The sequence below is a fragment of the Symphalangus syndactylus genome, chromosome 3 (genome assembly GCF_028878055.3).
Source record: "Symphalangus syndactylus isolate Jambi chromosome 3, NHGRI_mSymSyn1-v2.1_pri, whole genome shotgun sequence".
Lineage (NCBI taxonomy): Eukaryota > Metazoa > Chordata > Mammalia > Primates > Hylobatidae > Symphalangus > Symphalangus syndactylus.
Genome location: NC_072425.2, coordinates 131,532,920 through 131,556,750, shown reverse-complemented (window position 1 = coordinate 131,556,750; position 23,831 = coordinate 131,532,920). Strand labels below are relative to the sequence as shown.

The window sequence follows — 23,831 nt, the reverse complement described above, 5'->3', positions numbered from 1 at the left end:
GAAGAGTTAATGAACTATATCCCCTTTCCCTAACTCAGAGCAAATAATCCTTCCCCATTTATTAGATATCCTTTTCAAACTGATAAAAGATCCAGCTGGGAAAAGTGGCTCATGCCTGTAAGCCCAGCACTTTGGGTGGCTGAGGAAGACAGATCACTTGAGCCCAGGAGTTCAAGACCAGCCTGGGCAACATGGTAAGACCCCATCTCTACAAAATATAAATTAAAAATATTAGCCAGGTGTGGCAGCATGCACCTGTAGCCCCTAGGCCCAAGGCAGAAGGATGGCTTGGGCCCAGGAGCTCGAGGTTGCAGTGAGCTTTGATCACGCCACTGCACTCCAGCCTGAGCAACAGAGCAAAACCTTGTCCAAAAAAAAAATAATAATTCTCAATCACCCACCAGTTCTCTGCATGGTGTCCGCTGACAATTTGTTCTCTTGTTTGGAGTTGTTGTGAGACTTCAGATTTTCTGAGGAAAGCCTATCCATAGAGTCACTTGAGGTATTTTTACACTATGACTTCAAGGACCACAGCAGTTTCAGAACTAAGAGGTTTTCCATTCCCAAGGGTCACCAGTAACAGAGAGAGAAGGAATCTCAAAGAATACCGGAGAAACACCCAGTTAAAAGAGGCTGTGGAATTATCTAATCGTCATTTAATTGTACTACTCTTTATTGCCTCTTCAAATCTACACCCCAAGATAAGCCAATTTACAAGGAAAACAGACTGATGAAAATAAATGTGTTCAAAGACAAGAAACAAAAAAGTTTTACACAGCCACAAGAGCCAGTTAAGAACTCACAGGTACTTTTCCAGCCACCCAGATAGAAGAGATCATTAAAACAGGTGAGTAAGCAAAACTATGGAGACTGCCTTTCTCTATCTCTAATCTTGCCAGTGGTCAGTGAAGGGCAGAGAAGAACAAAGCAAAAGAAATTAGAAAGACTGTGTCTGCTGAGGGGTTCTCTCAAGTCAGAGAAAGAGAAGAAAAGAGAGAAAGCTCAGAAGAAAGTGCGGGAAACAAAAAAAAACTGATAGTGAGAGCCTCTCTTACTGACAAGGATAGGCTGGTTTTGATGGTGAGGCAGCATCAAGATAAAATATTTCTCTAATAACCAACCAGCAAAAGTCCCCAGTGCTTTGTGGGAAGCAAGCATGGATATAGTCACTCAACCTAACATCTAGTTGGAGAGAGGAAGAAGGACATCAAAAATACCTGTTTACAGCTGATATTTTTTTGCCTTGTTTTATGTATGACATTGTTTGAGTGGAAAATGTATGAATATGTCACAGGAATTCAAAATATGGGGGAGATCATTGTGGTCTAGAGTTATGCTGGGAAGTTTCCTGTAGAGATTGCCCCTGAGCTGGGGATTCACTGACTATATATAGAGTCTAGATTGGTGCAGGGGCAGGCCATCCCAGGTGGGCAGCAGGATGAGTCATAAACAAAGCCAGAAAAGCAGGAAGAATTCTTTTTTAATTTTTTCTTTGAATATGTGTGTATCCATGTATTGTGCTTTGTATGTATATTTTTAATTTACATAAAAATGTGATAAAGATTTATAATGTTTATTTCTTTCTTCACTTAGAGCTGTTTTTAAGAGCTCTTCATGTTACAGGTAAATCTAGTGAGTTGCATCTAACTGTTGGATAGTGTCCCACAATACACATCCACTACATGTTTCTTAACCATTTCATAGTAATACATATTAAAGTCTATTCAATTCCCTACAGCTACACCTATACATATAATCAACTGAAAACAAACTTTGTATGTGATTCTTTATGGACCTGACTGACAAGTCCTCTGTGATGTATCCAGATTGAATTGCTTGGACATAGGGCATAGATAAACACAAACTAACAAAAATATTGCCATTCTGCTTTCAAAACGATCATGTTAATTTGTACTCTTACACAGCACAACAGAGTTATGTATAAAGATCCAATCTATATTGTGACCTAGTTCACCTTAAGTCCGTAACAGGAGGATTGTTTAGCTTTAGAAAATATACTAATGTAATATATCACATTTAAACATAAAAGTTTAAAAATTCATATAATTACCTCAATGAATCAGAAAAGGCCTTTGTCAATAACTCAACTTCCGTTAGTAATAGAAACACTTCACAAACTCATTCTTAAAAGAGAACTTCCTCAATCTATTAGGCATTAAGAGAAGCAAATATCATAAATCCAGCATCATATATTTAATCACACATAGTAAAATGTTGAAACTAACAACGAAAACAAGGCAAAGGTATCCAGTATGGCCACTTCTAATCATCTTTGTTCTCTATGTGTGCCTATTAAAAGCACTATTAAAATAAAGCACTTGAATTTCTACATATCAGCCACAGACATTTGTTTGGAAAATGAAATAAAAATAGAAACATACAGAATGTGCATATATATGGATATATAGATATACACACACACATAAACACATATACATAGATGTGTGCATAGTTTATATTTATAATTATAAACACAATTTATGTTTCCCAAAATAGTAGACTTGCTTATAGTCTCCTTTTGAGAGCAGCTGGAAAAGCTGGAGAATGTTATATTTGATCTGTGAAGCATCAGAGAGCAACTGGGGCAGTGAGGGGTTGAGAGATCTAGATTCTAGAGAGAAAGCAAGAGAGGAACAAAGGGCAGTTAGGGAAATAGAAGGAAAATGAGGTAACATATTCAAAGTGCTGATGCTCTTAACCACCAAAAACAAAAATAAATAAATAACACTTGTCAATCTAGAATTGTACAGCCAGCAAAAGTAACCCTCAAAATGAAAGCAAAATAAGATTTTTTAAAATGTAACCTTGAGAATTTGTCACTAGAAGATGTCTTACAGAATATTAAAGATAGTTCTTAAAGCAGAAGATAAATTCTCCCAAATGACAGTAGAGAATGGCAAAGAAGAATGAAAAAGAAGGAAACTAAATGCACAAATCTAAATGAACAAGGATTTTATATATATATATAATATATATATTATTATATATACATATATTGTGGTGTTTTAAATATTCCTAGAGTTAAACCAGTCAGTGGTGAGTGCCTATAGTCCCAGCTACATGGGAAGCTAAGGTAGGAGGATCACTTGAGCCCAGGAGTTCCAGTCCAACCTAGGCAGCATATTTCTCTTCCATCTCTAAAAAAAATAAATAGTTCTAGAACTAAAATGCCTGACTATAGCAAGAAAATGTGAAAGAGTTAAATGTAAATGGAGTATAGTTTTCTAAGGTCCCTCATTTCCTAATAATTAGTAAAAGTACCAATTTATATTAGACTTCATTAAGTCAAAGATGCATATTGAAATTTCCAAAATAGAGTAGAAATTATTAAAGTAGTTTGTATAACAAGCTAAATGAGAATGGAAATAGAGTAATTTTAGAATTTTTGATTAATACACAAGAAGTCAAAAAGGGGGCTGGGCACGGTAGCTCACGCCTGTAATCCCAGAATTTTGGGAGGCCGAGGCACGCAGATTACTTGAGGTCAGGAGTTCGAGACCAGCCTGGCCAACATGGTGAAACCCCGTCTCTACTAAAACTACAAAAAATTGGCCAGGTGTGGTAGCTCACGCCTGTAATCCTAGCTACTCAGGAGGCTGAGGCACTATAATTGCTTGAACCCGGGAGACAGAGGTTGCAGTGAGCCAAGATACTGCCACCGCACTCCAACTTGGGCAACAGAGTGAGACTCTGACTCAAAAAAAAAAAAAAAAAAGTCAAAAAGGGAGAAAATGGAATAGAAATACAGAAGGTAGGACAAATAAAAACCAAATAGTAAGATAAAATTACATAGACATATCAATGATAATATGAAATATAAATGGACTAGGAAATTCCAGCTGCAAAAAATGGCAGAGTGGCTTAGATGAGACTAATATTTCTCATAGAACAGTATTAAACACTGGAAAAAAATATATTTTAAAAAATGATATGAAAGCACTAGAAAAAGACCAAAAACTGGCAGAAACTGGAGGAAATTTGACACTTAAAAGCAGGGAATCATGCTGTGTGGGAGCCAGCTTTAAGGGCTCTTATCCTGACAATATACCTCAGTGTGTATTGTGCAAAGCAACTTGAATTCAAGCAGAAAACTGCAGACTTGCAGCCTGGAGATGTCATCGGATGGAGTTCAAGGCAATTGACCAGGGAAATTCCAGGAGAAAGGGCTTAGAAGAAAAAGCCCCAAAATCTACTCTCAAATCTTTGACTGATCCCTGAGCTCTGTGTACCCAAGGGAGACTCCACAAAGTGTAGCACAGAACAGCTGGATGAGTAGAGATTTAATCTGTTGCTCACTGAAGGAGGAAACAAAGTTTGTAGGTTTTGGGTTCCAGGAAAAGGGAGGAGCATGGTATAAAAAGCCCAGGCTTTTCAAGACCCACCTTAAAGTAAATAAAACCAACTCTCCATAAATTCAAACTGTTCAAACTGAGAGGTAAAAACTGTTTTCACGAATTGGAAAACTCAATATTGTTACTAGAGCAATTCTCCCCAAATTAAGAGCAATAAATTCCAGTAGGCTTTTTGTAGATTTGTCAAAAGTTAAACATTTACTTACCATATGGCCCTGTTATTCCACCCTTGGGTATTTACCAAAAAGAAATTAAAACATTTGTCCATATAGAGAACCATACATTAATATTCAGAGCAGCTCTATTCACAATAGCCCCAATCTTGAAACTACCCAAATATTTATCGAATGAGGAATAGATATTATGAGATATTGCTCAATAATGAAAAGGAACAAACTACTGATAAATGCAACATCGATGAATCTTCAAAAACATAATCCTGTCCCAGAAGACAGACATCAAAGAATACGTTCTACATTATTCTATTTATGTGAAACTCTAGAAAAACAAATCTCATCTGTAGTGCCAAAAACTAAATCTGTGATTATCCAGGGCCAGAAACAAGTTAGGCATGGGCAGTGGGGCATTCACAGGAGGAGGACAAAATTGACAAGGAAATGGAACTTTGGGGTGGTGGTAATATTCTACTTACTGATTGTGGTGGGTACACAGGTGTCTACATTTGCCAACATTCATAAAACAGTGCACTTAAAACGCATGTATTCTTGGCCGGGCGTGGTGGCTTACGCCTGTAATCCCAACACTTTGGGAGGCCAAGGCGGATGGATCACAAGGTCAGGAAATCGAGACCATCCTGGCCAACATGGTGAGACTCCGTCTCTACTAAAATATAAAAAATTAGCCGGACATGGTGGCACATACCTGTTGTAGTCCCAGCTACTCAGGAGGCTGAGGCAGGGGAATCGCTTGAACCCAGGAGGTGGAGGTTGCAGTGAGCCGCGATCTTACCACTGTACTCCAGCCTGGGCAACAGAGCAAGACTCCATCTCAAAAAAAAAAAAAATTCATGTATTCTTATTGAATGTAAATTATACCTCAGTAACAGTGTAAAAACAAAGCTGAAACAATTCCCAGTTAATGCCCCAGCAATACCTATACCAGACAGCAACAGTAATGACAAAAAAAAGAACCACAAATTGAAGAGATACTTAATAGGTAGATGTAGACAGGCTGGACTGCCATGAAAATAAAAAAGACTCCCAAAATGCAATGACTTAAACAAAAAAACAAGATAGGATTTTTATGTTTCGTGTAACTATCTAGTTAGGGTGTATACCTTGAGGTCATCCAGGAAGGCAGACATCAAGCTCTGCTATCCCGTCAGTGGTCTTAGTCTAGGGTTGGCAGGTCCACAAATGGGCCCATGCACAGAATTTAGGAGGCCTGTGAACCTGAATAGGAAAAAAATTACATCTTTATTTTCACTAGCTTCTAAATAAAGTTTAGCAATCTCTTCAATTATGAATTATGACAACAAATGACGGTAGTATTAGCAATGCCTGTGGCTTAGCAACTTGAAGTCACAGATAATTTTCATATCACAGTACTGTTAAAAAAAATCTTGAAATATCACTCATAATTATTATTGCTTTGAAATTACTGTAAATATAAGACCTGGCTGCTAAATTTTGTTACTGAGTGTGTTAATTTAAAAAATGCTATATGACTATATAACAAATTAGGTTATTTAAAATGTTGATAACTGTACCTCAGTATAATTGGCTTTTGTTATAAGTCTATACATTTTATTTTATGTATTTGGAAAAGAGGTCATAGGACTGACTATCAAAGGGCCCATGTCACAAAGAATGTTCAAGAACCTCCTGTTCTGGGATATTGTCATCACTTCTGTGGTCTAAGCTAGGCTGCTGCCCCTTCTCGTTTACACGAGTAGGAAGAGGAAAGAGAACCTGGAGGAGGTATGGCACACATGGCCTCTGCTTACATATCAGAGAACTCAGTGTCCTGGCCAGAGTCAAATACAACAGAGGCCAGGAAAGGCTGTGTATCTCGGCTAACATATGTCCAGCTACAAGTTTCTATTACAGCTGATGAAAGAGACAACTAGCGGACTCCATACATTGATTCAATCCTGTCTGAGGATGACCATATAAAAGCATGAGGAGAGGAGACAAGTGAGTCAGACAGTGGCCAAGTTTCTGATTTGGGATACCATTCACAAAGATGGGAAGAAGAAAAAGTAGAAGACACTTGGAAGAAGAAAAAACATTGCAGTTGGACAAGTTGACTTTGAGATTCCTATGAGCAGGGGTATACTGACAAACCTGCTCTCCCAGAAAACAAAAACAAAAATCCTGTTTACAGCCTTTGATGATTTCCACAATCCAAATGTACTCATCATGGCCTATTTCAAGCTACCAAGATGCTGTCACTGAATGAGCAGTTGGAAAGAAATGTGCATGAATAGGCTTTCATAAGCCAGCAAAGGCTGGGTTCAGCTCACCTCTACCAGTGAGGATTTCCAAGTGGAGACATCTTAAAGACACTGGGATATGCAGAGCTCAAGCTAAGGAGTAGAATCTAGGTGAGACATTGATTTCGGAATAAATGAGATTATCTGGCCGTAGGATTCTAAGAAGAAGTCTGATTTGCAGTTACTTATGGCTTAGACAAATGTGATCTTGATTAAGAGTTCCAAGTAGAAAATAGATGCAAAAATAAGCATGGTATAGAGGACGGGGTTAATAAATTTCCAAAACTCTACCATCAGTAAAATGCCTTCTGACAAAGAAGCTCTCTGGCCACTCTCAAAGGAGCCAACTCTAACCAAAGTTGGTAGTGCATCAGTGGAAACGTCAGACCAGGGATATGAACCACAGAACTGCTTGGTTGTCAGGACTGGGATCTTGTGACATATCAGCAATCCAAGATAGGTAGATTCAGCCTGAGGTGATTCTCCTCTCGAATGAGGGACTCTCCAAGGGAATCTCCTCTAGAATGTCCATCAGTCTAATGAAGGCACATTCACATAAGGATATACAACAGTATAGCACATATTATTACAAAGGTACGCATACGAGACTATAAGAGCACAAAGGAATAAATTATCAATGAAAACGATTGAGGAAAGAACAGTTGGCATTAAAGCTCAAACCCAAACAATGAAAAGGAATTTTCCAAGTTTACCAGGAAGCATGGTGGAGATTGAGCAGTGTTGGTGCAGTGAGGGAGGAGGTAATAAGAATTTCAGGCAGCACAGCTTGGGCAAAGACTCAGGAGCTTAGAATAACAAGGTTTCTTCAGAGATCAACAAGAATTTGGTATTTCTACTACTGTATTCTAATCCAACATAAATGTTTATTTCATTCATTTTGCTGCTTCTCCTTATTTTCAGTGCATTCTGTGCTACCTGACACCTATTGGGTAAGTACCCAGTATTTTACAGAATAAGTTTAAAGATCTATGAAAAGGAGATTGAGAATCTAAGATTTATAAAAGTGCAATAGCAATCATACTTTTCTTTCAGGGCTGCTGAAACATATCCATACGCACTACTTTCTAGGCAAGGAAAAATGAATCAGATGAGACATTATAACTCATACTTTACAAAATTCACTTAAAAGTCAGAAAACCTGGATCAGTCTTGTGGGCAGGAGGGGTCAGAGTAGCCCCTTGACTGATTTTTTTTTCTTTGCCCTATTGGACATGCTTTTTGTACATTCTGAGAAAATATGAAATTTCAGTGGATAGAAGCTGAAGTTTGTCTAAAAATCGGGATTCTGTTTTGAAATTATTTATTCAACAAATATTGTGCTTGTCAGGCACCATGCTAGGCACTGGACATACAATGCTGCGATAGACATTATTCCAATTCTTCAGAAATTGACAGTCTTTTGGAAATTAAAAAGTAAACAATCTATTGCAATATAGTGTGTGACACAAATTAGAGCTGCCCCTTGTCTTCTCTTCTGCATTCATTCATTTGGTCTCAACACTCAACACCTCTACAAGTTCTCCCACACCACGCTTCAGTAATCGGGAAGTCATAGATCAATCAGAAGGTAGTGATTCAATATGAGTTGCAACTGTGTACTACATCTTGTTTAAAATAATTACATCTTGGACTTCCCAAAGGTTAACCAGCTCTAAACTGATCCTTTGTTCTCTCGCTTCCATTTTGCCTGTGAAGTATCTAATTTTGCTCTGCGCATCCAGATTCAAAACATAGAACTTTTTGGATTCCACAAAATGAATCCACTCGCACAAAAGCTTTCACACAATTGAGACTTCACTGAGGATTTGGTAAGAGACAAAGAGGCAAGGCTGTACATTTTTGTTTCCTAAAATAAGCTACTTAAATCATATAATTTTATTTCTGTTCTCCATGACAGTGCTAACACGGGCATGGTATGGAGGAGCTTCTTTCTCTCTCTCTCCATCTCTCTCCATCTCTCTCCCTCATCGTCTCTTTCCATCTCCTTTTTCCCCTTCCTCACGCAGTGCCCAGCCTTGTTGGATCATCTCTCCTTTATTACACAGAGTAATTCATTCCTGAAGGAGTTTCTATTTCCAAATTTCAGACTTGGCATTCAACAAAACAAAAACTACCCATCCCACTTCCCTGCCCAGTTAACAGGACTGGCTTTCTTTAAAGGCATTTTACAGATTATGTTTTGTAATACGAGCATATTCCGGTGGTTCCATCCACTATCCCTAGTCTTCCCCCAAAAGACATGCTGATGAATTAATTTTTCTGCTTTTCATCGTAATTGCTATGTCTCGTAACTAAGAAAATACACAGTGAAACCCCGTCTCTACTAAAAATACAAAAAAAAAATTAGCCAGGTATGGTGGCGGGCACCTGTAGTCCCAGCTACTCGGAGAGGCTGAGGCAGGAGAATGGCGTGAACCCAGGAGGCGGAGCTTGCAGTGAGCCGAGATTGCACCACTGCACTCCAGCCTGGGCGACAGAGCAAGACTCCGTCTCAAAAAAAAAAAAAAAAAAAAAAAAAAAAAGAAAAGAAAGAAAATACAGAAGGCATTAAGAGAACCTATAAAGTAACTTTGACTTCCATTTCAGGGTCCTGGAAGGAGGAAGCAACAATCCTAAGTGAAACCTGGACAAAAAGTATCCAATAGGTAGACAAAGGGATTGGGGGTATGAGTTGTTAGTTAGGAGAGGGAAAGAAGAGAGTGACTCACAAAAGGAGAACAAAATTTTGGAGGCAAATTACAAGTTATAAATAAAATAATGAGTGAGTACAGAGAGATTCACTTCTCACGACTCCTCTCTTGTGTCATCTCTCCTAGGACATTTGCCATGTCCTCAAATACGATGCTTCAAAAAATGCTGCTGATCTTGATCTCTTTTTTAGTAGTAACCTGGATGATTTTTATAATTTCTCAAAACTTCACAAAGGTAGGAGCAAATCACCTTTGACGCAGATCACACAGTAAGCCCTCACCTGTGCGACCTGCCTCAAGTCAGTTCCACTCCATTAGTCCTGCCCCTCCTCCCCCACTTCAACTCTGCCCTATCTTCTCCCCTCTACCTAACTTCTTAGAGGCATTGTGGACACCAACAACCTCTATTTCCTCATTTCCCATTCATCCTCAGTCCATTCTAATTAGGATTTGACCTTGCACATGCTCCCAAGATGGCCCTTGTTAAGGCTACCAACTTCCTCATCAGTAAATAACTTATTTAAACACTCAATCTGGCCATGTAAATCCAGCTTGTCATTTTATCTTTTTATTGTGTCTATGATTTCCTTTTCCATGCAAAAGTTATTTTTTTAGCAGTACTGTTTCCCTTATAACATGTTTCTGGGTGTTAAGTCATAGTTAGAAAGTTTTTCCCACTCAAAGATTATACAGGTATTCATCCATGTTTTATTTTTTTACTTGTATAGTTACATTGTCTATAAATATCTGATCCACTTGGAATTTATGCTGTTGAAAGGTATAAAATATCAATCTCATTTAACTTTTTCCATATGACTCTCCAATTATCCTAATCCTCTTATTAAAAATTCCATTCTATATCCTCACTGATTTTGAGTGCGGCCTCCATAGCATACTAAATTTGTATATATAATGAGGTCTATTTCTGATTTTCAGTTCTGTTACATTGTCTTTTTATTCATGCATCAATACCGTTCTACTTTAATTATAAAGATTTTTACAAGTAAGTTTTAGTATCTAGTAGAGCTAATCCTACCCACACCCAACACTTTTGGCTTTTCTGTTCCCCATATGTTTTGTAACTATTCTCTCTCATTTATCCTTTCAGGTGAACTTTCTAAGTGGCCTTTCTGGCCCAGAAGATATTTAGGACATTGTTATTGTGATTTTATTAAATATCTAAGTTAACCTTGGAAGACTAAACAACATCCTTATGATGTTAAGTTTTTCTGCCCAAGGACATGGTTCCCTTTACATTTGTTCAATTTTGTTTTCTTCAGTAGTGTTTTGTGAGTTTTCCTCATATAAATCTTGGACACTTATGCTAAATGTACACTTAAGTATTTTATTATCATTTTGCTGCCATATATTGGATTGTCCCTTCCATTTTAGCTTCTCTCTGCTTTTTGTCTGTATACCCAAAAGTTATTTTTATATATTAATTTTATTTTTTATTTATTTATTTTTTATTTTTATTTTTTTTTTTTTTTATTATTATACTTTAGGGTTTTAGGGTACATGTGCACAATGTGCAGGTTTGTTACATATGTATCCATGTGCCATGTTGATTTCCTGCACCCATTAACTCGTCATTTAGCATTAGGTGTATCTCCTAATGCTGTCCCTCCCCCCTCCCCCCACCCCACAACAGTCCCTATTTTACTAAATTCTTTTATTATTTGTAGTCATTTCTCCATTGATACTTTGGGGTTTTTCAGATAAATAACAATTGCATCTGAAAATAAAGATTATTTTTATTTCCTTTTCAATTCCAATGTCTCGAATTGCTTTCTCTTCTCTAACTGCATTAGCTAACACCTCCATCCCAATGTTGAATGTAATGAGATAGTAGGCATCCTTGTCTTGTTCCTGATTTTGGTGACAAAGCCTTTAGTGTTTCCCTTAAGTAAAATGCAAGCTTTTGAGTTAAAGTATATATGTTATGTGTAGAGGAAATCTATTAATTTCTTTTTGTTGTGTTTTTCAACATGAATCAGTACTAATTTTGTCAAAGTCCTTTTGTGCATTTATGAAGATAATCATGTAATTCTTCACAATAGCTGTATTAATGTGATGAATTACATTAAAAATGGAACAAAATGTGTATTCTTGGAATAAAACTCTGAATTATGATGTATTATTTTTGTCTAATGTTCATTTGGATTGCTTGCCAATATTTTATTTAAGATGTATATCTCAATATTCATAAATCTAAAGTTCTTGGTACAATATCAGGTTTTGTAAAATACATTACACTTATTTCATAAGAATCGATTTGGAAGCTTTTTGTTTTTATTTGTTTCTAGTGCTCTGAACTTATTTAAGTAATATTGGTATTGACTGATCTTCAAAGTTTGGTAGAATTCCACCAGCCTGGCTTGGTGCATTCAGTAGCAGTGCTCTGCTACTTTTTTCACTATTCTCTATTTTTTTAATGTCACTCAGGTCAATTTTGATAGGTTGTATTTTCTGAGTTATCCATTTTATCTAGATTCTCATATGTATTTGCTTAAAATTGTGAAAATCATCTTGTGACTTTTAAACTTTTCCTCCTTTTCAGATTTTCCCCCAAAGATGTCTAATTTTGCATGTTTGTGTTTTCTTCCTTTTGAATTGATTAGATTCACTAGTGGCTTGTCTATTTCTTTTATTTTTTATTTTTTCAAAATAAAACCCAGGTTTTTGTTTCTTCTACTATTTTTCTGTATTTTAATGCATTACTTTTGCTTTTACCTTCCTATCAGTTCCTACCTTTTGCTTTCTTTTGATTTACTCTGTTTTCCTTTTTCTAACTTTTTAACTGGGTGTTTAATTCATTTAGTTTTATCTCCTCAATTACATACGTACTTAATGCTATAAACTTGACTGATAATTCTTTTAGCTGTATCTCACAGATTCTAACATAATTTGCATTAATCATAGTTACTTTCACAATACCCAACTGATTTTATTTGATATTTTTCTTTGAGTCACGAGTTGTTTAGAAACATTTTTAACTTCAGAGTGGAATGGTATTTGGGGTTTTTATTTTATAAATTTCTGTTAAATACCTGCATTATAAGAATGCTGCCTTTATTATTATTTCTACCAATTAGCATTTATTGAGGTTTTCTTCATGACGTAAGATATAGAGAATATTTGTAAAGGTTTCAGATGTTCCTCTAAAGTTATATTCTCTATTATTAGAATTCAGAGTTCAATATATATCTACATGATCTGTCTTTACTGTTATTAGTTCTTTTATAGCCTCACTAACTTTGTTCAATTGGTATGCCATAAATAAGTCACATATTAGATGTGGCTATCCTTAAAGTGAATTTCTCTAGATATTCTTGAATCTCTTACATTTTCTGCTTTAAGCATGTATCTCTGTACTCAGTGCATAAATATTCATTGCTTGTGTTTTAATTATCCTTTTGCATATATGGTGTCCTGCTTCATCTCTTAATACTTTTTTGGTGATGAATGTTACTTTATCAGATACCAAGATTTCCTTTCCCTTTTTTTTAACGTGGTATTTAATTGTTCAATCTCTGATTTTCTTAAGATTTAATAAACTTTTTACTTTGGGATAGCTTTGGGTGTACAGAAAAATTGTAAGAATATTGCAGGAAGTTCTTCTATACCTTGTACCCAATATCCTCCATTTCAACATTATTGTAGCATAATTTGCCACAACCAATAAAACCATACTGATACTTATAATTTGAAGTCCATACGTTATTCAGATTTCCTTAATTTCTACCTAATATGCTTTTTCTCCTCCACAATCCCATCCAGGGTGCCACGTTACATCATTTCTTTTCCTTTTCGAGACAGTCTTGCTCTGACACCCAGGCTGGAGTGCAGTAGTGCCATCAAGGCTCACTGCAACCTCTGCCTCCCAGGTTCAAGTGATCCTCCTGCCTCAGCCTCCCAAGTAGCTGGGATTACAGACATGCACCAGCACACCCAGCTAATTTTTATATTTTTGGGGAGAGATGGGGTTTCACCATGTTGGCCAGGCTGGTCTCAAACTCCTAACCTCAAGTGATCCACCTGCCTCAGCCTCCCAAAGTGCTGGGATTACAGGCATGAGCCACCACACCCAGCCAACATTACATTTCATTGTCACTTCTCTTTAGACTTTCCTTGTTTTTGATGACATTGACAGTTTTAAGGAACAGTGGTCTGGTATTTTGTAGACTGTCCCTCCATGTTAGTCTGTTATTTTTCTCATGGTTAAACAGAATTCATGGGTTTAGAGAAGGAAGATCACAGAGCTAAGTGGTATTCCACTCATCACATCACATCAAGGATGCATGCTGTCAATATGACATCACTGATGATGTTAATCTTGATCACCTGGCTGAGCTGATATTCATCAGGTTTCTCCACAGTACGATTACTCTTCCTTCTGCCCCACCCTGCTCTTTACTGTACTCTTTCGAAAGAGGTCACTAGGTCAATTCCACACTTAAGGATTGGGCAGTTCTGTTCTAGCTCCTTGAGTGGGGAGAATCTGCATACATTATCTGGAATTCTTCTGTACAAGAGATTTGTCTATTATCCCTCACATATTTGTTTATTCAATCATTCATTTACATCAGTGTGAATTCATAGACATTTATTTCATACTTTGGGACATAATCCAACAGTACATTATTTTGTTACTCAAATTGTTCTACTTTGGCCATTGAGAGCTCTTCCCACTGGTTCCTGTGTTCCTTTGTTTGTTTGCTTCTTTTGAGCATTTCTTGCTTTCCTACACTACAAGATGCTTTAGGCTCATCTTGTATATTCCCTCCCCCAGCCCTAGAATCAGCCATTTATCCAAGGAGCCCTGATTCCTTTTATTGGAGAATGGTATTGGAAACAAAGATCTAGACACTGGCTCTGTTTGTTACTATTGGGGTGTCTTTGCTTCTAGGCCCTCTCAGAAGACAGCACTCAGAAATATTGGCCAGGCATGGTGCCCCATGCCTGTAATCCTAGCACTTTGGAAAGGTGAGATGGGAGGATCATTTGAGGCCAGGAATTCGAGACCAGTCTGGTCAACATAGCAAGACCCCATCTCTAAAAAAAAAAAAAGAAAAATAAAAAAAATATATGTATGATACTAGCCAGTAATACATGCATATCTATAATTATACATAAAATCTCCGTTTCAATCTATATTAAGCTAAACATGGGCTCATAATGATATTTCTCTCATCTATCACTACATGGTTCACACACTAGCCTTCACCTACCACATCAATCATGAGGAATCTGGCTCCCACCATCTGTCATCTATTTATTTACTTATTTGTTCACCTCCCAGCATACACATACAATGGTTTCAGAATTGTTAACTGAGAGCACAGGGCTTATATGCAGTTCTTTTTGTCTTTCTTTTTTTTTTTTTATTTTATTATTATACTTTAGGTTTTAGGGTACATGTGCACAATGTGCAGGTTTGTTACATATGTATCCATGTGCCGTGCTGGTTTGCTGCACCCATTAACTTGTCATTTAGCATTAGGTATATCTCCTAATGCTGTTTCTCCCTCCTCCCCCCACCCCACAACAGCCCCCGGAGTGTGATGTTGGTTCCCCTTCCTGTGTCCATGAGTTCTCATTGTTCAATTCCCACCTACGAGTGAGAACATGTGGTGTTTGGTTTTTTGTCCTTGCGATAGTTTACTGAGAATGATGGTTTCCAGTTTCATCCATGTCCCTACAAAGGACATGAACTCATCATTTTTTATGACTGCATAGTATTCCATGGTGTATATGTGCCACATTTTCTTAATCCAGTCTATCGTTGTTGGACATTTGGGTTGGTTCCAAGTCTTTGCTATTGTGAATAGTGCCACAATAAACATACGTGTGCATGTGTCTTTATGGCAGCATGATTTATAGTCCTTTGGGTATATACCCAGTAACGGGATGGCTGGGTCAAATGGTATTTCTAGTTCTAGATCCCTGAGGAATCGCCACACTGACTTCCACAATGGTTGAACTACTTTACAGTCCCACCAACAGTGTAAAAGTGTTGCTATTTCTCCACATCCTCTCCAGCACCTGTTGTTTCCTGACTTTTTAATGATGGCCATTCTAACTGGGGTGAGATGGTATCTCACTGTGGTTTTGATTTGCATTTCTCTGATGGCCAGTGATGATGAGCATTTTTGCACGTGTTTTTTGGCTGCATAAATGTCTTCTTTTGAGAAGTGTCTGTTCATGTCCTTTGCCCACTTTTTGATGGGGTTGTTTTTTTCTTGTAAATTTGTTTGAGTTCATTTTAGATTCTGGATATTAGCCCTTTGTCAGATGAGTAAGTTGCAAAAATTTTCTCCGATTCTGTAGGTTGCCTGTTCACTCTGATGGTAGTTTCTTTTGCTGTGCAGAAGCTCTTTAGTTTAATTAGATCCCATTTGTCAATTTTGGCTTTTGTTGCCATTGCTTTTGGTGTTTTAGACATGAAGTCCTTGCCCACGCCTATATCCTGAATGGTATTGCCTAGGTTTTCTTCTAGGGTTTTTATGGTTTTAGGTCTAATATGTAAGTCTTTAATCCATCTTGAATTAATTTTTGTATAAGGTGTAAGGAAGGGATCCAGTTTCAGCTTTCTACATATGGCTAGCCAGTTTTCCCAGCACCATTTATTAAATAGGGAATCCTTTCCCCATTGCTTGTTTTTGTCAGGTTTGTCAAAGATCAGATAGTTGTAGATATGCAGCATTATTTCTGAGGGCTCTGTTCTGTTCCATTGATCTATGTCTCTGTTGTGGTAGCAGTACCATGCTGTTTTTTTTTTTTTATTATTATACTTTAGGTTTTAGGGTACATGTGCACAATGTGCAGGTTTGTTACATATGTATCCACGTGCCTGTGTTGATTTCCTGCACCCATTAACTCGTCATTTAGCATTAGGTAGCCTTGTAGTATAGTTTGAAGTCAGGTAGCGTGATGCCTCCAGCTTTGTTCTTTTGGCTTAGGATTGACTTGGCGATGCGGGCTCTTTTTTGGTTCTATATGAACTTTAAAGTAGTTTTTTCCAATTCTGTGAAGAAAGTCATTGGTAGCTTGATGGGGATGGCATTGAATCTATAAATTACCTTGGGCAGTATGGCCATTTTCACGATATTGATTCTTCCTACCCATGAGCATGGAATGTTCTTCCATTTGTTTGTATCCTCTTTGATTTCATTGAGCAGTGGTTTGTAGTTCTCTTTGAAGAGGTCCTTCACATCCCTTGTAAGTTGGATTCCTAGATATTTTATTCTCTTTGAAGCAATTGTGAATGGGAGTTCACTCATGGTTTGGCTCTCTGTTTGTCTGTGATTGGTGTACAAGAATGCTTGTGATTTTTGTACATTGATTTTGTATCCTGAGACTTTGCTGAAGTTGCTAATCAGCTTAAGGAGATTTTGGGCTGAGACAATGGGGTTTTCTAGATATACAATCATGTCATCTGCAAACAGGGACAATCTGACTTCCTCTTTTCTAATTGAATACCCTTTATTTCCTTCTCCTGCCTGATTGTCCTGACCAGAGCTTCCAGCACTATGTTGAATAGGAGTGGGGAGAGAGGGCATCCCTGTCTTGTGCCAGTTTTCAGAGGGAATGCTTCCAGTGTTTGCCCATTCAGTATGATATTGGCTGTGGGTTTGTCATAGATAGCTCTTATTATTTTGAGATACGTCCCATCAATACCTAATTTATTGAGAGTTTTTAGCATGAAGGATTGTTGAATTTTGTCAAAGGCCTTTTCTGCATCTATTGAGATAATCATGTGGTTTTTGTCTCTGGTTCTGTTTATATGCTGGATTACATTTATTGATTTTCATATGTTGAACCAGCCTTGCATCCCAGGGATGAAGCCCACTTGATCATGGTGGATAAGCTTTTTGATGTGCTGCTGGATTCGGTTTGCCAGTATTTTATTGAGGATTTTTGCATCAATGTTCATCAAGGATATTGGTCTGAAATTCTCTTTTTTGGTTATGTTTCTGCCAGGCTTTGGTATCAGGACGATGCTGGCCTCGTAAAATGTGTTAGGGAGGATTCCCTCTTTTCTTATCAATTGGAATAGTTTTAGAAGGAATGGTACCAGTTCCTCCTTGTACCTCTGGTAGAATTCAGCTGTGAATCCATCAGGTCCTGGACTCTTTTTGGTTGGTAAGCTATTGATTATTGCCACAATTTCAGAACCTGTTATTGGTCTATTCAGAGATTCAACTTCTTCCTGGTTTAGTCTTGGGAGGGTGCATTTGTCGAGGAATTTATCCATTTCTTCTAGATTTTCTAGTTTATTTGCATAGAGGTGTTTGTAGTATTCTCTGATGGTAGATTGTATTTCTGTGAGATCGGTGGTGATATCCCCTTTTTCGTTTTTTATTGCATCTATTTGATTCTTCTCTCTTTTCTTCTTTATTTGTCTTGCTAGCGGTCTATCAATTTTGTTGATCTTTTCAAAAAACCAGCTCCTTGATTCATTAATTTTTTGAAGGGTTTTTTGTGTCTCTATTTCCTTCCGTTCTGCTCTGATTTTAGTTATTTCTAGCCTTCTGCTAGCTTTTGAATGTGTTTGCTCTTGCTTTCTAGTTCTTTTAATTGTGACCTTACAGACTGTATTAATTTCCAAAGCAGCTTAGGTCAGCACTTTTCTCCAGCAAGGTTATGTCATACATTTGTAAAACAGTTAAATTTATAATACAGTGAAAACACTGTGTTCTACCCTTTAGTCCCTCAATATCCTAATTGATTTTTTTATTTTGCATACATTAAGATTCACTCAGCCAGGCGCAGTGGCTCATGCCTGTAATCCCAGCACTTTGGGAGGCCGAGGCGGGTGGATCACAAAGTCAAGCTATTGAGACCATCCTGGCCAACATGGTGAAATTCCATCTCTATTAAAAAAATACAAAAATTAGCTGGGCATGGTGGTGTGCCCCTGTAGTCCCAGCTACTTGGGAGGCTGAGGCAGGAAAATCACTTGAACCCAGAAGGCAGAGGTTACAGTGAGCCGAGATCACGCCACTGCACCTCCAGCCTGGCGACAGAGCAAGGCTCTGTCACAAAAAAAAAAAAAAAAAAAAAGATTCACTCTTTGTGCTTTAAGATTCAATGAGCTTTTACAGTTTCATGTATACACAACAGTATCATGCACAGTAATTTCACTGACCTAAAAAGTCCCCCTCTGCTTCACCTATTCAACTCTTTCCCCTCCCCAAATCTCTGGCAACCATTGATTGGTTTTTGATCTGTATAGAACTATCTTTTTCCAGAATGTCATAGTAACGCAATCATACAGTGCATAGCCTTTTCAGATGGGCTTCTTTCTCTTAACATTAGGCATTTAAGATTCACCTATGTTGTTGCATGGATTGATAGCTCATTTTTCTTATTGCTAAATATTGTCCCACTGTATCAATGTACTACAATTTGTTTATCTATATCCACCTACTGAAGATCTCTTGGTTACTTCCAGTTTTGGGCAACTATGATCAAAGCTGCTATAAACATGCATGTGCAGGTATTTGTGTGGACATAAGCATTCAAATCAACTGGATATGTATACAGGAGAAAAACTGCTATATTGAATGGTAAGACTATGTTTAGCTTTATAAGATATTATCAAAGTGTCTTTCAAAGTAGCTGTGCCATTTTGGATTCCCACCAGCAATGAGTGAGAATCCTACTGCTCTACATTCTCACCAGCAACTGGTATTGTCAGGGTTTGTTTTTTTTTTTAATTTTAGCCATTCTAATTGATATGTATTAGTATTTCATTGCTGTTTTGTTTCCCTGACAAATAAAATTGAGTGTCTTTTTTACATATTTGGTTGTAATGTGTGTATCTTCTTTGATGAGGTGTCCATTCAGATCTTTTGCACATTTTAAAATTGTTTTCTCTTATTATTGAGTTTTGAGAGTTCTTTGTATATTCTAGATGAAGTCCTTTACCAGAGAAGTGTTTTGAAAATATATTCTCATACTCTACGGCTTATCTCTGCATCCTCTTAACAGTGTCTTTCACAGGGCAGAAGCTTTAATTTTTAATAAAATCTAACATCAGTTTTTCTTTCATGGATTGTGCTTTTTATATTATTTCTAAAACTTCATCAATAGCTCAAGTTCACACAGATTTTCCTGTGTGTTTTCTTCCAGAAATTTTAGATTTTATATTTAGGTCTGTGATCCATTTAGAGTTAACTTTTCTGTCAATTGTGAGGTCTGTGTCTAGGCTCATTTTTTTATGTATGAATGTCTAATTGTTCCAGCACTATTTGTTGAAAAGACTCATTTTTCCATCAAACTGCCTTTGTGCCTATGTCAAAAATCAGTTGACATATTTATTTATTGGCTCTCTATTATGTTCCCTTGATTAATGTGTTCATTCCTTCACCAATACTGCATTGTCTTGATAACAGCAGCTTTGTTGTAAGCCTTGAAGTGGGACAATGAGATTCTTCCAATTTTTTTCTTCTTTCTCAGAATTGGGTTAGTTATTTTGGTTCCTTTAACTTTCCACATAAAATTTCAGTCAGTTTGTTGATTGCTACAAAAAAACTGCTGGGATTTTTATTGAAATGGTATTGAATCAATAAATCAAGTTGGGAAGAACTGACATCTTAACAATGTTTAGTCTGTCCAATCCATGAACATGGAATATCTCTCCATTTATTTAGATTTTTTAAAATTTCTTCCATTAATGTTTCATAGCTTTCTATATACAGATCCTGTGTATATTTTGTTAGATTTATACTTAAGTACTTCACTTTTTTGGTGCTATTGTAAATGGTTTTCTTTTTTGTAATTTCAAATTCCAATTGTTCACTGCTAGTATATAGGAAAACAATTAAATTTTGTATATTGACCTTGTTTCCTGAAACCTTGTTATATTTACTTAGTAGTTCCAAGAATTTTCTACAGATTCTTTGGATAGATTCTACATAGAGAGTCATGTAATTTGTTAATAAAAACAGCTTTACTTTTTCCTTTCCAATATGTATGTCTCTTATTTTTCCTTCTTGTTTTATTGCACTAGCTAGGACTTCCACTACATTGTTGAATAGGAGTGGTGAAAGAGGACATTCTTGACTGGTCCCAATCTTGGGGAAGTGTTTAATCTCTCACTGTTAAGTACCATTCTTCTTTTTTAAAAAATCTTTCTGAATCTGTGTTGTAAGTATGTCTCTTATGTAAGCCACAGTGTTGGATTTGGCTTTGTTAACCAATCTGAGAAGACTTTTTTTTTTTGAAACCGGGTCTCACTCTGTACCCCAGGCTGGAGTGCAGTGGCACAAACATGGCTCCCTGGGCTCAAGTCATCTTCCTGCCTCAGCCTCCTGAGTGGCTGGGGCTACAGACACACACCACCACATCTGGCTAATATATAATATACACAATTATATATAATTAGAGTCTTGCTCTGTTGCCCGGGCTGGAGTGCATGGAATGCAATGGCGCAATCCTGGCTCACTGCAACCTCTGCCTCCCAGGTTCAAGCAATTCTCCTGCCTCAGCCTCCCGAGTAGCTGGGATTACAGCTGCCCGCCACCATGCCCAACTAATTTTTGTATTTTTAGTAAAGACACAGTTTCACCATGTTGGCCAGGCTGGTCTCAAACTCCTGACTTCAAGTGATCCGCCTGCCTCAGCCTCCCAAAGTGAGTTCTTTATGTATTTTGTAGAGACAGAGTCTTGCCTTATTGCCCAGGCTGGTCTCAAACTCCTGGCCTCAAGTGATCCTCCTGCCTCAACCTCCCAAAGTGCTGGGATTATAGGCATAAGCCACTGTACCTGACCTGAAAATATACTTTAATTGGTGAGATGAGCTAATTTATATTTATTGATGTGGTAAATATGTTTGGTGTCAGTATGACACATTGTTTTATGTTATAATCATATATATTCATATCTTTATAGGGTCTAGTTTATTTGCTTGATTTTTTACTGTTATTTAATGAAGTTTATATTTTTGTTCTAATGATTATGTTTATTTTAATCCATTTATATAACCCTTCTTTACTTTTTGTTAATGACTATTGCTTCCCTCTAATGAGCAATACTGAAAGTAAGTATAAACCTCTTTTGCCCCAACTCTCCCTTTTCCTCAACATCTGATTTGAAGTAATGTCCTTTTACTTCAGTTAATAACTATAAGGCAAACGACAAGCTAATTCTACTTTTCATAGCTCTCCCCACTCCCCCACCAATTTTTTATAGTTGTACTGTATCTACACTGTTAGAGCACACAACCATTGCATACTATTCTCTATTCCTTGTAAGCATAATTTAGACTTATTTCTGTAAATAAATATATGATTCATCCTTACCATAAATCCTCATATCAAATTTTTCAATTATGTTGGTTGTTTAATGTTCATGCTGTTTAGTAGATTCCTTAGGAACGATCTGGGCAAAATAGTCCCTGAATTCTAATGTTTTCATTAGAACTTGCCTGTGACTCTTATAATTAAAGGTCAGTTTGTCTTCTTATAAAATTTCTGGCTCACATTTTCTTTCCTTGATTTTCTTAAATATTTTACTCTACTAAATTTTGACAAAATATTGATGTTAAAAAGTGAAGAAAATAGAATTTAAGACATAAATAAGGATAAAGTGAGATGCTACATAAGGAACAATTTACAAAGAAGATATAATAATCATAAATGTGAATGGCCCTAGCAAAAAATCTCAACATACAAAAGTGGGAACAGTCAGAATTACAAGCTAAAATTGATATAGCCACAGCCATAGTGGGAATTTTTATTATGCCTCTTTCAGAAACTTATAAATCAAAAAGACCTTAACTTAGTAAATGGAGATAAGGTCTAAACACAATTGATAAACATAAACTTGATCTAACAGACAAACATTGAGAAGCAGGGAGGCAGTTTAGCATAGTGAATTAAGAGATATATTTTTATCTCAGATATTGTTTGGATCTTTTGTAAAATTCGTTTGGTTCTTTCTGAGGACTAAGGTCTGATTTTTTTTATCTTGCTCAAATTCTTCTGTTAATCTCAGGTCTTTATACAAACTCAACCAATTGTCAACCAGAAAATGATTAAATTTACCTATAGCCTGGAAGCACCATCCTCCCCACTTCAAATCGTCTTGCCTTTATGGAACAAACCAATGCATTTTTCAAATGTATTCGATTGATGTCTCATGCCTCCCCAAAATGTATATAACCAAGCTGAACCCCAACCACCTTGGGCACATGTTCTCAGGACCTCTTGACGGCTGTGTCATGTGCCATGGTTGCTCATATTTGGCTCAGAATAAATCTCTTCAAATATTTTACAGAGTTTGACTCTTTTCATCGACATTTCTAAGTATTTCTCCATCCTTGCTGAGATTTCTTATCTTTCCATTCATTGCAACATATTTTCTTTTACCTCATTGAGCATAGTTATAATAGCTGTTTCAAAGTCCTTGTCTGATCAGGCCAACATCTATGTTATCTCAGGGTTGGCTTCCATTAATTGTCTTATCTTTTGCAAAGGACTGCCTTTTTCTGGTTCCTCCTATGCTGAGTAATTTTGAATAGTGACTGTTATGTTGCGGAAGCCACGGATTCCGTTTTACTCCTCAGAATAGTGTCAATGTTTTTGCTGTGGCAGGCAATCGATTAACTTGGTTCAACTCAAACTGCAAACTGACCCAGTCTGTGGTTATAAGTAACTCACATCTCAGTTGAGTTCTGACTAGCTGCAGATTGCTTTGTGTCTGCCCCATAGGTGTGCCTCAGAGGTCAGCTAGAGATCTAAGCAAAGTTCATACTCAGAAATTGGGGCATGACCTTCTCTGTCTCTGTTCTGGGATTTCCCCCTCCTTCCAGTGACTGTGTTGCTGCAGACTCTGTTCTCAGGTTGTTCAAGCCAAAAAAAAAAAAATGATGGCTTTCTATTGTGTTTTAGCTACTCTGTTAGTGGACTGTCCTCAGGCTAACACATCAAAAACAGGAAACTTACCTCCTCTTCATGGCACCTTCTTCCAAGTTTCATCTTCCCACCAAAACTTGCCTGCTTTTGTTTACTGTCTTTAGCCTTCAGGTACTTGTTTTTGGCATTTCGTTCAGAGTTGAACATTGCTATCTGAAAGAGAGTCACAAGTTACTTGGTCATATTGAAACAGAACTCTTTTGTTACACTTAAAAAAAATTATTTCCCACCCACACTCTCCTTCCTCTTTTCCCATACGCACCCATTCCATACTAGTTATTTCTCAGAGTGTTTCAATTCTTATTCAATACATGTATTTATGTATATATGTGGACTAGGAAGATACATAGTTACGAGTTAGTGTTTGTAT

The 23,831-nt window shown here is 37.0% G+C and overlaps 1 protein-coding gene and 1 long non-coding RNA gene across 2 annotated transcripts in view; one reads left to right on the top strand and one right to left on the bottom strand.

Annotated features, from left to right (window-relative positions):
- Nucleotides 1-1,154: 1,154 nt before the first annotated feature.
- LOC129479685 (uncharacterized) overlaps nt 1,155-23,831 on the bottom strand; it is a 29,896-nt gene continuing 7,219 nt past the window's right edge. Inside the window, exons 2-5 of the long non-coding RNA XR_008656751.2 lie at nt 23,492-23,614; nt 5,671-5,785; nt 5,256-5,380; nt 1,155-2,632 (exon numbers count right to left, since the gene is read on the bottom strand). This is a non-coding gene — a long non-coding RNA (uncharacterized lncRNA). The remainder of the gene's footprint in view (nt 2,633-5,255; nt 5,381-5,670; nt 5,786-23,491; nt 23,615-23,831) is intronic.
- LOC129479683 (NXPE family member 1) overlaps nt 9,676-23,831 on the top strand; it is a 31,939-nt gene continuing 17,783 nt past the window's right edge. Inside the window, exon 1 of the mRNA XM_055273214.1 lies at nt 9,676-9,774. Within this exon, the coding sequence (XP_055129189.1) occupies nt 9,676-9,774 (99 nt within the window). The remainder of the gene's footprint in view (nt 9,775-23,831) is intronic.